At 43.8% G+C, this 15,696-nt stretch overlaps 1 protein-coding gene across 1 annotated transcript in view; it reads left to right on the top strand.

Annotated features, from left to right (window-relative positions):
• Positions 1-911: 911 nt before the first annotated feature.
• ELOVL4 (ELOVL fatty acid elongase 4) overlaps positions 912-15,696 on the top strand; it is a 35,985-nt gene continuing 21,200 nt past the window's right edge. Inside the window, exon 1 of the mRNA XM_043439603.1 lies at positions 912-1,314. Within this exon, the coding sequence (XP_043295538.1) occupies positions 1,215-1,314 (100 nt within the window). The 5' untranslated portion in view covers positions 912-1,214. The remainder of the gene's footprint in view (positions 1,315-15,696) is intronic.

Raw genomic sequence — 15,696 nt, 5'->3', positions numbered from 1 at the left:
CTTCTTCTTCTTACCTAAACAATAAATAAACAAACAACTCTTCCCTCTTTTGCCTAGATTGTCTTTTGTCTCCTGAGTAATCATCCTTTCAGATTCACCACAACTCCTTCAGGTCTGAGCAGACTTCTCTAACCGTAAGGCCTCTCTAGGCCCTCTTTCTTCTAATGACCTCGTTTAACTACCATAACCTCATTTAACAATTACACTGCTTTGATTACTTCCTGAATATTAAAAGTCTCTGCCGAACAATAAACGCAAGCGTTTATTCAAATTATTTGTTAACTTGTTAATGATTAGCTCCCCAAAGTCCATTCTCCATCACCGTAGCTTAGAAGATAAATAACCTTTTACTTATTTAGAAGGACGGCTTCAGCATCTCCCTTATCGTGGTGACATCTGTGCAGGCTGAGGTGAAACAAACCAAAAAACAAACAAACAAACAAAAACCCAAGGGACATCGAAATGATTGACAGGTAAGGACCAAAGCACGTCGCCTAGCTCAGCCTTGCCCACAAGACGCCCATCCTCCCCGCGTCCTGTTTTCTAAGATGCATCCCGGGCGGATGCGAGGTCACCTGTGGGCAGGCGGAGGACTTCTCTGCAGCGGCCTAGAGGGAGAGGGAGGCGGGGAAGGCATGAGGATGCGGTGGGGCGGGTGACCGGGGAGGAGAGGGCGCGGGGAAGCCGGCGTGCGGGGGTCCCCGGACGAGGCGGCCGGAGCGGGTACCCGGGGCGCCTGCGCGGCGGCCGCCCCCGCCGCAGCATCCCTGCGCCGGGTCCCCGCGCGCGCGCGCGCGCGGGCGGGAGGAGGGGCGCGCCGGCCCCTCCGCCCCGCGCGGCCACGTGACGCCGGCCGAGGAGACTGGAGCGGCGGCGGCGGCGGCGCGCGGCGGCAGACTGGTGCAGCGCCCGGCGCGCGCGGCGGCATCTCCTCCACCTCCTCCTCCTCCTGCTTCTCCTTCCCTCCTCCTCCTCCTCCCGGGAGCCTCGACGGTCCCTTGCCCTCCACCCGGCTCCTCGCCGCCGCGTGCCCGCCGCCGCGGCGCCCCGAGGAAGAGGCGAGGACGCAGCTGCGGCGCCGCCGCCGCCGTTAGACGGGGGGACTCGCGGGGGAAGGGGGGTCCCCCGGCCGCCGCCGCAGCCGCAGAGGCCAGCCCTCCCGCGGGGTCTCAGCTTCCTCCTCGCGTCGCCGCCGGCGCCCGCTCTCGGCCGGGATGGGGCTCCTGGACTCGGAGCCGGGCAGCGTCCTGAACGCGGTGTCCACGGCGCTCAACGACACCGTGGAGTTCTACCGCTGGACCTTGTCCATCACAGGTAAAGCCGCCGCCTCGCCATCCTCGCCGTCCTCTCCATCCTCGCCATCCTCCCCCGGGGGGACCTCGGCCTCGGCCCCGACTGCCCTCCGCTCCCCGCCCGGCGGCTGTTGGGGTGCTGCGGAGCCGAGGACCGGCGGGCGGGCGGGCGGGCACTGGTTAATCGGATCCGAACGTTAAGGCGCTCCCCTCCCCCGGCGCCCGCACGGTTTCCCTCCTGAGCTCCTTCCAGCGGGTCTTGCCAGGTTTCTCGGATGCAGGCGCTGCGATCGCAGCTGGAGCCTGGCGCAGGCCCGCCCCACCCTGTGGCCGCGCACCTGCCGGGCTCTGACCGTTCTCTCCGGCTCCGGGGTCTGCTGTAACCTTTAGGAACATTCCGTGATGGGGCTCGGGGGAGGGGACCAGGGCCCCGGGGTGGGGGTGGGGGGTCGTTGTCCTTTTGGGCTCCTGGTTGCCTTGACGCACCTGCCCGTAATTTTCTTGTCTGGCTCGTCCGTCCGCAACACCGTTTGGAAGGAAAAGTCGGGAGCCATTGTTCGGCTCCTTGAACCTGGGAGGGGGTTAGTTTCTGAGGCATTTTCATCCGCACGGAGGTTCCAAGTGATTGTCTGCGATGGCTTTGCGCAGTGCAGTGCGGTCTGGGGGAGGGGGGAAAGATAAAACAACCGGAAGAGAAATGGGGAATCTGTAGGATGGGGGGGGGGGGGGTCTCTACAGCAGCACCTAGAGATGGTCCCAGAAGCCTGCCTGGGTACCATTTTCTTAAATTGGCCAACTTTTCTCTTTCGCCGTCGCAGTTTGACAGGGATCCTTGGTTAGCTGAGCTAGGCGGCTTTCCTGCCTAAGGGGAGGCAGTTGTTATACTTTACCATCTGTTTTCTTTATTTGCTTCAGTTACTTTTGGGTTTAGAGCGTTTACAAATTTTTGAAATTAAAAAAAACGAGGCCAACAGGATTTTAGAAGGGATCTTATGTTTTATCCTTTGCCAGTCCTTTTGCAATATTGCCCTGCATGCCAACAGTGGAAGAGGTTTATATGACATGTTACCACCGTGCCTCCCTTCCCTAGAAATGGAAATATAGTCCTATAGTTTGGTGTCTGTTGTTTGGTTTGGTGTTTGTTGTTAGAGGCAGTGGTTGCAGCATGAATATATGGATATATGTTGTGGGAAGAAACGTATTCTGAAATTATTTCTGTGGGAGACAAAATGATTCTTTGGCATTGCCTCGGTTTTAACTTCTTTAGCAAAGTTCTTTCTCAGAAGATGGTAAGTTTGACAGTGAGAAATAAGCGATTTAATTAGCTGTTGCACTTGAAAATGGTTAAAAAACAGTTTTTAATGGAATCATTCATTTTTAAAGTCTCCCTTCTATGTAGTATCTATTGAGGTTTTGTGGTACCAACAAAAACTGGGAGAGATGTATCATTTCCTTCATCTCTGTGATTTTGGTAATTTAAACATTGCATCAGGGTTTCCCATTACACAATTGTGCAGAGCTGAACTTCAGGCAGACTGGTTGGCAGATAATTGCACTTTGCGTATTTCAGACTCCAGACATTGTCAAGGTCCTCCAATCTCCATATAGCCAGCCACACCCAGGACTTCTGCCTGCCTGCCTGTCTTCCCTCCCTCAGAGCTTTCCCACCTTTGGGAAAGCTCAGTTTCAGAACCATTGAGAGCAAAGGTAGAATGTACCTTTCTGTGATGGTCAGTTCCTTCCTAATGATGCTGGTATTAAAAAAAAAATCACAAATGAAGTGGGAAATTTCGTGCAGTTCCCTCATGTGAAAGCTTTCCGCTAGCCTGTGAAAGGCAAGTAAAATAGTATAATATTGTGGACCAAGCCTGAGAAATGAGAGTAGCTACCAGAAAGAAGTGACCTCTCTCTAGCAGGTCAGAGGTAAGGTATTTGCCCATGCTCTGGCTATCCACTTACGAAACCTGAGACTGCTTCCTTGCTTTCTGTAATGAGCTACCTAGTGTAGGTAGATGGTATTTCTTAACCAACTTAGAGGCTTAGTCGGATATAGTCTGCTCTGCCTTGCTGCTGTGTAAGGAGGACTGTTTCAGACTCAGGCAGAAGAGCTGGTCTGAACCCACTGCTGCCCCATTTCTTCTCGCCCTGTCGCCACACCCCCACTTCTGTGCTCTCCTGTCTTCGGCTGATTCACACGACTGATTCCAAGAGGCCCTTCTTCCTGTAATTTCATGAATATCTGGGTGAAGGAGTTTCAAAGTAGAAAAGTAGCCTAGGAGATGAGGCTGAAGGAAAAGTTGATGAATTTGGAAGGAGGATAAGATAAAAGTGGGCAGAGAGAAAGATGGTCTTGAGAAAGAGTGATGAGTCTGGTAAAAGGATGCACATCCTCCAGGGAGGGCAAGAGATGAACAAGGCTGCCTGCCTTAGAGTGCATTCATCCCCACGCGGTAGCTGTGGGCTTCTTGCTTTCTGTTCTGTCATCTCATTAAATATTTCTCTCCCCAGAGGTGTCTGCCTAAGTGTAAAGTTAGTGTCAAGGTTTCTGCCTAGCTCTGTCTACCTTGGGCAGTCTAATAGGAATAGTTGTTACACATTTGGGGAGTACATTTGATGATTTCAAAGATTTTTGCCCTAGGGCGATGTCTGGAAAAATAAAATTTTTTTTGCTATTATATTAAATGGTGATATTTAATAACACATGTCCAAAGCAATGCATAAAAACCGGGCTTTTCAAAGACACATATCTAGCAAATGTAGAATATGTCCCACAGTGTATGAACATGCAAAATGTTACTTTTACCATGTAATTAACACTGTATACCTTGGAATTGAAACTGTGAAAGCACTGTACTCTTAGAAAACCTGCAAAAATAATTTTTCTCTGTATTTTTAGGTATTTTGAACAAGTGAGTCTTAGTTTATAATATAAAGGAAAGTATAGACTGATACAGGACTTTTTTTTTTTTTACAGGACTTTTTTAATAGCAGTTGGTGGCATTAGAGTATGTCTGATGTCATTGTGGTATTTTCCTCTGTTCTTTCACTTTATATCATTAATATCATTGGACTGGGATCCTGGGCTCAAAGTGTATATCTACTCAAGAAAAATTGTATATACAATTTCAAAACTGATGAGTCAATATCCCCGACTTACAAATACCCTAATTGTCTGTATTTTCCATTGCATTTATTATTTTAGTAATTACTTATTAGTAGCATTTTGTGTAACTAACATTAACAAAGAAACATCTTAGAAAGTTAATAACCAGCATGTCCTCTCTAAGGCCAGTTGTCTCTCGAGGTTCCATATTTCTTTTTGACCATGTGTTTGTTTGTAAACAGCCATCGTTCATGGAATATGTTTCCACATGGCATGTGTGCTGGGCTGGGCACTGATCTATGTTCACTAATATAGCACACTCTAGTTGGGTGAAAAATGAGTTGTCTACTTGGGAGTTGAGATCAGAGTAGGTAGATGAGTAGGAGTTGAGATCAGAGTGTGAAAGGCCAGTCTATCTGACCTTCCCCTCACTTTGGAGTGTCAGATGGGAGAAGAGGATGTGTGGTCCAAGAGGGTGGAGGACTCTTGCGGGGTGATGATGAAATCTGGAAGCGAGGCTTGTATAAACTTTCCTTCTTATCTCATCACTTGCCATGTGCTGACATGGTTCTGGGAGAGAAGGAGGACAAGTGGTCACCACCCCAGGCAGCTTGTGAAGTCTGGGGGATGACGGCCATTCCACCTTCCTTGCTGTCGTGGTCTCAAAGCAGTGTGGTCAGAGTGAGGGTCAGGGCTCGCTGGAGCCTGGGGAAGGTCAGGAAACTCCTCGACTCTCCGTGTCTCCACTTCCACTTGCCTGGCAGTCTTTAGTCGTGAGAGGAGTGTATGGCTCCGTCTTTAGGGTATTTAAGCTGTTTCCCCATGTGGAATTGACATGGATGGTGTTGGAGAGTGTTTGATAGGTGGACTAAAAATGGCTGTCAAAACTAAAAGTCCATGGAAACTAGGAATGAGTTTAAGTGCCAGTGAGTCAGCTTGGTGTGCTGAAACTTGATGGCTCACAGAAGGGGGTGTTTAACTCAGCTCAGCTAGGCAAGGGTCTGTTTCACAGTTTCCTGGGCCCCAGAGGCACATGGGTCTTAAACAGGCTATTCAGTTACACTGGGGCTTCCCAATGCAGGAGAAACAAGAGACAAACAGGGTTTCGATCCCTGGTCAGCAAGATCCCCTGGAGTAGGAAATGGCACCCCACTCCAGTATTCTTGCCTGGAAAATTCTTTGGGCAGAGGAGCCTGGCGGGCTACGGTCCACGGGGCTGCAAAGAGGTGGGCACGATTGAGCGGAGCACAGCATCGTTGCATTGATCTTGTTATTTGTCACAGTTAATGTATAGTTGTGTTTTTCAATCTGCGTCATTATCTAAAATAGGTTTTCTGTTTGGACTAGCGTGGGAACTCGTCACTTTCAGTGTTTCTTTGAGAAAAGACATTCTAAGTTCTAGGCAGTGAAAGACAAATACATGTTCATCTTCTAACGTGGCGTCTCCCTTAGGCCGTGTTTTCAATGAAGTCCTCTGAAGTCCTCTTTCTGTCCTTTCACAGCCTCCCTGCAGCCTCCAGGAAGTCCATTCGGCTGTAGGGTTTTGTTTGTTTGGTCCTGGACTCTAATGTCTGATGCTCTCGTCCATTCCCCCAAAGTATCCAATCACAGATGGAATGCCAGGAGGGGAAAACAACACATGCTCTAAAACTGGCATCGGGACACAGTTTTACACAGTTAGATTCTTTGGCTTTGGGAAACACGGTTTTAAGAATTACATAGCTAATTAGCCTCCAACTAATAAAAATAAATGAAAAAAAAATTTTTTTTAATAAATAAAAGAAAAAGAAGGCAAGAAAAAAATTTTTAAAAAAAGAATTACATAGATAATTATATCAGTGAGTGCTTTTGTGATCTTAAGAGCCACAAGAAGTTGATCCTCCTTTTAAAATTCAGTGTTTTGTTTTTTTCGTCAGTCCTGTGATAATATCATTAGTGAATGATTTAATGTTAACCAAAGTATTATCTTTGATTTATTGAGTCACTTATTATTTCGAATTAGACGTCTGTGGTCACATAGAGAAGAGTTAGGTAGCAGAATCTGTCTTTTCTCACATTGAGATGGCTCTTTTTTCTTTTTTCCTTATTAGGACATTTTTTCCTGTTCAATTAAGGTGCCATTGTTTCATTTTCCCTTAGAATGAGAATGAATTACAATACATATGTTAAAAAATCATTTGGATCCTGACTTTTAGAGAAGAGAGGGGAGGAAGAAATACATAGGCTCTCAAAACCCAATTTCCAGCTCTCCTGTCTACCCTGGTCCCTGCCCACAGACCTGCAGCTTGAGCCAACCTGGGACACTCACGCTTGAGTAAAACAGGCGCACGTGATGTCCCTTGTCACACTGCTCTTGCCATTACTGCCCTTCTCCCTGGTTCCCTTCCCACATGCCTTTCACCAGGCCCTGCCTCAGTCTCCCTCCCACGTGGAGCCTTTCTCAGCCCAGGTACCCAGCGCAGTTCCTTGCTCCATCTGACCCCATTGCCCTGAGCGATCGCTCATGTACCTCTTTGCAGTTTCTTCTGAGACTCTCTTTTCTTGCACTGTTTAACCTTCATCATTACTTATCTTTTCCCTTCTTAGTATTTTTCTCCCCAACACTAGGGAGTGCCCATACATTTGTTGGCTTGACACGACTCCCTTAATCTAGCTTGATTTCAGATAGTGACATTTCAGATACTTTCTGATTGATAAATATTAGTAAGGTTTGGGGTTAGACTAAATTATGGGGAGTTTAAGGGATTACACTAAATTATGGAGAGTTTAAGAATGATCTTTATCATAAGTTAGTCTTAAGTCAATCAGTGTTGACTCAGTTGAATGAAGGAATCAAACCATAAAATCAGTTAGTAGCACAGAATATTCTCAAGAGATTTAGAACCAGATGCCATTCCTCTCTCTCCATCCTCTGCACATGAGCATTGTGGTGTGTGCGCAAGTGAGGGGGGCACGTGGTGTCGCAGATGGAGAGGACCCTGGACTGGGGTTTAGACTTTAGGCTTTAGTCCTGGACCTGCCACAAATTACCAGTGAGTGTGTATAGTGGGCACTTTGCTCTTCCAAGTCAACTTTTTTCACCTGCAGATTGAGCTGAATTAGGTAATCTCTTGAGGTCTCTCCTGGCTCTTAAATTCTAAATATAAGTGAAGCTTTTAAAAATTCTTTACATAGATAAAGTAATTTCAAATAAACATATACTGATAAGTAACTGAAAACCTGACTCCAGGCAACAATTCCAATCTTCACCAGTAAAACTGTTATTAGTGCCGTGTAAATGTTAAAAATAACAGGTTCATGTTTAGTCCTTTTCACTTTCTCTTATCTGCTCCATAAGGGATAGGTGAAGGAATAAAAAACACAGAGATACAGATATTTAAGCCCCTCTTTTTTTGACATAGTACTGTGTGTGTGGCTGTAATACTCTACCCCTTTAATGATCTAGGTATTTCTCAAACAACCCAGAGTTAACTATCTTGTCAAAAATAATAGCAGTAACACTAAAGAATAAGTTTATTATTCTGAGGATGGCTTTTTACATGGTTTTGGACAAGTTACTCATGATTTGGAGGGGCTCATATTTCTGCTTGTACAATGAGAAGATTTGAAACTACATGTCCCCTTAAGGCCTTTTTATTGAATTCTCAGAATATCTCCTAAAGCAATGGCTTAGATAGTCTAAACTTAATCTTACTTCATACTTTTTTTCCTATAGAAAATGCAAATTTTATCATACGTTATTAGAAAAGATTTTCATTTTTAAGCACTTTTTGAGCATTTCTAACAAATTTGGAAATATGGCTTAAATTTTTTGTAGAATTGCTACAAATATGTAGGTTTTAGCATACAGGGAAAACAAAAGAAATTAAATGGTTTTGGTGTAAGTATGTTCCTTAGTTTGGTTAGGCACTTTGGTATTAAAGCATCTTACTTTTGTCATTTATTCTTCTCCATGGAATATTGTAATTCTTAAAAAATATCTCAATATAATACTTTGTTTGTGGTCACATTTAATTGGAATTTGAAAGTCAAATGCATTAATCCACTGAGGAATCAGTTTCTCATTGTTAGGTGTGATCACATCAAGGCATTTGTGATTTTTAACTAGAGTATTTGAAGGAGTAAGCTTCTCTTTTTCCATTTTATTTGTTTATCAAATGATAACTTAGGCACAGACATGTATTGTTAAAGAATTTCATGTATATTTGTTCACCCATATTCATAGCAGCACTGTTTATAATGACCAAGAGTGGGAGCAACCCAAATATCCACTGATGGGTGAATAGATAAACTGTGATATATACGTACAAGGGAATATTATTCAGCCTTATAAAGAAAGGAAATTCCAACACAAGCTACAACATGGCTGAACCTTTTGGACATTATACTAAGTAAAATAAGCTAGTCAGGAAGAGACAAATACTGGTGATTATGAAGTCCCTAAAATAGTTACATTCATAGAAAAAGAAAGTAGAGTGGTAGTTGCCAGGGGTTGGGAAGGTGGTGGGGAGACAGGGAATTGTTTAACGGATATAGAGTTTCAGTTTCACAAGATGAGAAAGTTCTGGAGGCTGGTTGCACAACGATGTGAATACATGTAACACTAATGACATGTACACTAGTGAAATGTACATTAATGAAATCTATGCTTAGAAACAGTTGAGATAGTAAAGTTTATGTGTTTTTTATTACAATTTTAAAAAGATTGTCATATGTCATACAATTAATATAGCATCTCTAGAAATGATCTTTCTTCAGTGTTCATTGCCAAAACACTAAAAGTGGTTTTGTTTTTAGTTTATCATAAAATGGCTCTATTTATAGAGTATTCATAGCTGTTGCTTTTTTAAAAAGTACCCAAATGGTCCTGGAGGGCTTCCCAGGTGGCACTAGTGGTAAAGAACCCACCTGCCAGGGCAGAAGATGTAAGAGACGTGAATTCGACCCCTGGGTTGGGAAGCTCCCCTGGAGAAGGGATTGGCACCCGACTCCAGTATTCTTGCCTGGAGACTCCCATGGGCAGAAGAGCCTGTGGGCTACAGTCCATAGGGTCGCAAAGAGACGAACACAACTGAAGCGACTTAGCACACATGCATGCAAATGGCTAGAAAGTAGCAAATGACAGGGAGGACAATCTTGGCTTTGTAATTTGCTTTATAGGATTACCAAGAACTTCACAACTCTGGAGTTTAGGCCTGGCAGGCAGTGATATTTTCCATGTTTAGAAGTTAAACAACTTGCACGTGGCAGTTGAATCGAAAGAGGTGGTTTGGTCTCTTAGCCCAGTGCCTTGTTTCCCATTGAGCTCGCCCAGCAAGAAGGCAAAGTCCTCGGAGGTGTATCACTGTTTAGAACCCTAAATCTGAACAGAGTCATAATACCACTAGAGGTAATCGAAAGAAAAGCATCTGAAATGCTTAATGGTGCTGTAAGGGCTATTGTATGAAATTAAACTACAGTGTTATATATATACATACATATATATATACACACACACATACATATATATATATGTATATATATATATATATATATATACACACACACGTACATATTTGTTGTTTAGTTGCTAAATTGTGTCCGACTCTTTTGTGACTGCATAGACTGTAGCCCGCCAGGCTCTTCTGTCTGTGGGATTTCCCAGGCAAGAATACTGGAGTGGATTGCCATTCATTTCCTTCTCCAGGGATCTTCCTGACCCAGGGATTGAACCTGTGCTTCCTGCCTTGCAGGTAGATTCTTTACCACTGTGCCACCTGGGAAGTCCATATATAAATATATACATACCATATATATGAGTATATATATATATATTGTGTGTGTGTATATATATATATAAAATACAAAAAGTGGTAGTGGTATTTAGCCTGAGAAGGTGAAGTTGACTTCCATATTATGGACTAGCCTAGAACCTTAAAAGAAAGTATATTCAAAGTGAATTTTGAAAATGTTTGCCATACTTCATAATATAAGAACTAGAAACTATTGCTAATTAGTGAAGAGGAATTCAGGATCCATTATGGATATTCAGCAAATAGAACAGTTCGCAAGAGAAGATCTTGACCGAAGTTCCATTAAAACACACCACATACTTCAGTATTATCTCAGTGTTTTTTTGCTTTTGGTTTTCTTAAAGCCACACTGATAGCGCTAGGTGTGATATTTGGTCTTTGAACTCTCAGATTACCACATGGAGGATGTTTTGCAACTGCTTTTTCTGAGAAGACCAGCAAAGTGTGAAAATGGGATGAGAAGATTACTTGCCTGCATTCTGTCTTGGCTTCAGTATACATAGCATTCTTCTTCTTTATCAAATGTACATATATTTAAGTCCATTTTGTCACCATAGAGTTGTTAAATAATGCCTACTGTGAACATTAAATAACATAGGTGTATAAAATGTATATTACAGCATTTTATACCATAATCACCCTATACTAGAAGCTCAGTAAATAGCAGTGAGTTTCAACATATGAAGATGATATCTAAATTCATGGTTGAAAAGTATATATTACACACATGCATATACATCTGCCTCTCCCTGTGACCTATGACTGCCCTATATCGCCCTGCACTGGCTTTGATGAATATGTAATTTTTTAAACCATGAATATAGATATCGTCTGCACATGGTAGAACTCACTACTGTTTATTGAACTTCTACTGTAGGATGGGTATGAATTATAGAACGCTATGATATGAATTTTATGCACTTTGTATTAGTTAATGTTTCTTAGTGTCCTTAGAAGAGGGCTTCCCTGGTGGCTCAGTGGTAAAGAATCTGCCTGCAAGGCAGGAGACTTGATTTGATCCCTGGGTCGGGAAGATCCCCTGGAAAGGGAAAGGGCAACCCATTCCACTTCTTGCCTGGAAAATCCCACGGACAGAGGAACCTGGTGGGATTGCAAGAGTCAGACACAATTTAGTGACTAAACCACCACCATGATGAAGAGATAGACTTGAAACTGTACAACTAAAAAGTAACAGAGCCGGGATGGAATTGAGATCTTTCACCTCCATCTTTCTTTGGTGGCCTTTGCATAAAGCAACACAGCCTCCTTACTCGTCCCACAAATCCTGTTTTATTGTCCAGTCATCATGGCGAACATTTATTGAATGTTTATTATATGTCAAGCTCTTGGACCAATGCTTTGTATTTGTCACATTTAATCCTTATACTCCTGTGGGTTCAGTATGTTACTATCCCCATTTTCTTTATTTTTTTCAGTTAAAAAATTTTTTTTAATTAATTTTTATTGGAGCTTCCCAGGTGGCTCTTGGTAAAGAATCCACCTGCAGTACAGGAGATGCAGGTTCGATCCCTGGGTCAGGAAGATCCCCTGAAGAAGGAAATGACTACCCACTTAAGAATTCTTGACTGAGAAGTCCCATGGACAGAGAAGCCTGGCAGGTTATTGTCCATAGGGTCGCAAAGAGTTGGACATGACTTCATGATTAAACAACAGCATGTGTGGGTGCTCAGTTGCTCAATCGTGTCCAACTCTTTGTGGCCCACGGACTGTAACCCACCAGGCTCCTCTGTCCATGGGATTCTCCAGGCCAAGAATAGAGGGGGTTGCCATTTTTTTCTTCCAGGGGATCTTCCTGACCCAGGGATCGAACCCATGTCTCTTGCGTCTCCTGTATTGGCAGGTAGATTGTTTACCACTAAGCCACCTGGGAAGCCCAAACAACAGCAGCAGCAATTTTTATTGGAGTATAGCTGCTTTGCAATCTTGGGTTCGTTTCTACTATCCCCATTTTCCAAGCAGATAGACCAACCTTCCAGATAATTAATATCCATCTAGAACCAGCCCTCCCAAATTAAGCCTTTGTGTAAATGATCTGCAGCTCATATCACACATTGACTCACTCACTTTGTCTCTGTTATTGTCTTTTCTCCTTTGAAGCTCCTGAGTCCGTCCCTATTTTATCTGCTCTCTGTGAGAAATTTTATCATTTCTCTTGCTTTTCACCTTTATTGTGTTCTCTGTACAGGTAAACTTGGAACTAGAATTCTTTTTTCTCTGCTGTTAACTCCTCTCTGCATCCTTGCAGGCTCTTGTGTGACTAGTATACAGTTGAGTTCATAAAACTCTACGTTGGCCATTGACTCCCTTAGAGCCTGCACCTTCCCCTGGCCTTGCTGGTGATGAGCTCCACTCCTTCCAGTCTGCCCATCACACTCTGACCTCTTAGTCTTTTCTAGCTCAGCCTCCAAATTCTTCAAGAGCTGCCCTTTCCTTGACTTCATCCAGGCATTCTTCCAACCTGAAAGCAGCATCCTCTGCCCTGAGCACAGATGGGTTAAAGCAGACAGACATTCCCTGCTCATCACCCTGACTCACCCCTCAGTCCTCCGCTGTCTTCAGAATGTTTCATTTTCAGAGTAAATCTCAGCTGGTGACCTGTCCCCTTGTATCCAGACCTTTCTCCTCTGCTTCTGCCTGTTTCACCTTGCTGATACCCCAGATCTTCCTTGGCTTGAAGAATATACTAAGCATCCCATTTTAGAATGGGACCCAGAAGAGGGGGTGTTTAGTTTATCCTTGGCACAGAGACAAGATCTTTCTCAGATTCTTCTTGACAACAGTTATCTACATTTGCTCATTAAACATTTCTTTTAGCAAGTTTTTGCAAGTATTGTTGTAGAGGTACATCAAGGAATGGCTGTAACCCTGGCCCTCATGATACTTACAATAATTGGAGGAGGACACTGACTACATCCTTCAGAAAAAGAGCAGTTTCTCTCTGGGGTGCTCTCAGCGTACAGCGTAACATGAAGTCACTGTTATTTTGTGTAGTCTTTAGAGGCGAATGGATTTATAACAGTGAAGAAGAAGTGAAGTCGCTCAGTCATGTCCAACTCTTTGCAACCCCATGGACTGTAGCCTACTAGGTTCCCTGTCCATGAGATTTTCCAGGCAAGAGTACTGGAGTGGGTTGCCATTTCCTGAGTATTAGTGATTAGCTGCCAGGTGTTAAAAGCATGGAGTTGATTTGCAGTTGTTGGTTCTGATTTAGTAAGGAGGGGTGAATAGTTATAGAGAACAGTGTGTGGTACATACTTCTTGATGTCTTGACTGTATGCCAGAAGCTGTTAGTGCCTCTCGTTGGCTGCTGGACTTGTGTTTTTCTTTTGTCTATGGGAGGTTAAGGGCTTCCCTGGTGGCTCAGATGGTAAAGAATACACTTAAAATGCAGGAGACCCAGGTTCGATACCTGAGTCGGGAAGATCCCCAGGAGACGGGAATGACCACCCACTCCAGTTTTCTTGCCTGGAGAATTCCATGGACAGAGGAGCCTGGCGGACCACTGTCCACGGGGTCACAAAGAGTCGGACACGACTAAGCGACTAAGCATTATGGGAGGTTAAATAGAGGTAGATGTTAGAAAACAAAACCAGCTGATTTATTCAGCGAGGCTCTAGGAACAAACAGATCAAAATTACATGACTTGATTATGTATTATATAAAGTAGGCCCACACTTCTGAGTGGACTAAAGCAGTTCATAGACTTTAATGTGTTAAGCACCTAGAAAACTAATTAAAGCAGAGCTCTGGCTTTGTAAGTCTTGAGTGAGGCCTTCCCGACCTCAAGGATCTTCCCGACCCAGGGATCGAGCATGCATCTCCTGGGTCTTCTGCACTGGCAGGCGGTTCTTTACCACGAGCCACCTGGGAAGGCCTGTAAATCAACTATACTTTGGTAAAAATAAAATGTCTTGAATTCTCACAGTAGCCATAATAATAGTTACTATTTTCTAGATACTCTGTGGTCTTCAGAGTGCTGGGGCTCAACCGTTTGTGGGTGCAGCCACCGTGGGAAGCTCTGTGGTTTTAGAGATCACGGTTGCAGCCCCTGCCACGTCTGGTGTGGGACACAGTTAAACAGACGGTGCCAGGACAGTGTCATGGCATGCTAGAGGCAACCACAGCGTGCTTGAAAAGTTTCAGAAGAAATTCATGTTTAGTGAATTTTAAGTGCAAAAGGGTTCATGTTGGAGTGGCTTCCTACAGAGGGTTTTCAGTTTGAACCTCAAAGCAACTCTGTGATTTGGTAATCTAGTGGCGCTAGTGGTAAAGAATCTGCCTGCCAATGCAAGAGATGTGGGTTTGATCCCTGGGTCAGGAAGATCCCCTGGAGTAGGAAATGGCAACGCACTCCGATATTCTTGCCTGGAGAGTTCCATGGGCAGAGGAGCCTGGCGGGCTGCAGTCCACGGGGTAGCAAAGAATCAAACGAGACTGAGTGAGCGCACACACATTATCACCCCCGTTTTACATAGGAGAAGACTGTGGCCCAAGAGTTTCAGGTTCAAAGTCATGGGGCCCGAAAATGACTGATAGAGCTGGAATCCAGCTGTTGTCAGTTCAGGTCCTGTCCTCTGTCCCTTGGTGCCGTATTCCCTCTGCTTCGTGTGACTCCCCAAGTTGTCACTCAACGAAGATTATTTCCTCCTGTAACCATGTGCCCTTTCTTATCAATTCTGGGAATTTGGATCTTCTAAAATTTTAAATTTTTACTAATTTTTCTTTTGATGGCCACTGAGCCACCTGGGAAGCCCTGTAAATCTACTATCAGCTTAGACTGCTTGCAGAAGAAATTTCATTCTAACTGGTGGAAATCCTGAGTTCTAAAAAGCTTTAAAAGAGATAAGCCTTTCAAAGAAAAAAGACACCTATAGAGATTTTTAAGAAAATTGCTTTACTATACATAGTTTGTTGTAAGAATTAATCACAGTTGTTTGTGTACGAGTAGAAGTTTCCAAGGGTTACTTCAAAACTATTGGACTAAAAATATTTTATTATTTATTAAAATCTGGTTTACAGTTTCTTAAAAGGATGCTTTTGTTTTTTAAAAAAGAACTTTTTTTTAGATAATTAAAAAGTTAGACTTGTTATGCATTTGCTCTCCTGAATAGATTATAAAATGCGCTGTATTCTCAGCATATAAGTTATAAAATATTCTGTCTTCTCATTTTACAGTCTCCTGCTAAGATTAATTGCTGATGGCGATTTTTCTTTAATTTGGTTTAACTCTTCTCTTGGGAGAGAGGAGGATTTAGTGGTTTGATTATTGTCAGTGGTAAAGACAGTGCTGACATGTACTGAGCTCTTATTCTCTGTCAGACACTGTCCGTCGTGTCTTATTCCTCCCGGCAACCCTATCATCACCCATAAAGTCAGAGAGACTGGGTAACTTGCTGGGGCTTATTCAGCTGGTGAATGAGAAAGCTGGGGTCATAAGGCTGCTAGTCTGACTTGAGAGTTCAGATTCAGAGCCTAGAGAACTCTTTTA

This window comes from Cervus canadensis, chromosome 20, assembly GCF_019320065.1.
Source record: "Cervus canadensis isolate Bull #8, Minnesota chromosome 20, ASM1932006v1, whole genome shotgun sequence".
NCBI lineage: Eukaryota > Metazoa > Chordata > Mammalia > Artiodactyla > Cervidae > Cervus > Cervus canadensis.
Note: the sequence above shows the minus strand (reverse complement) of the source record. Positions and strands in the feature narration are given on the sequence as shown.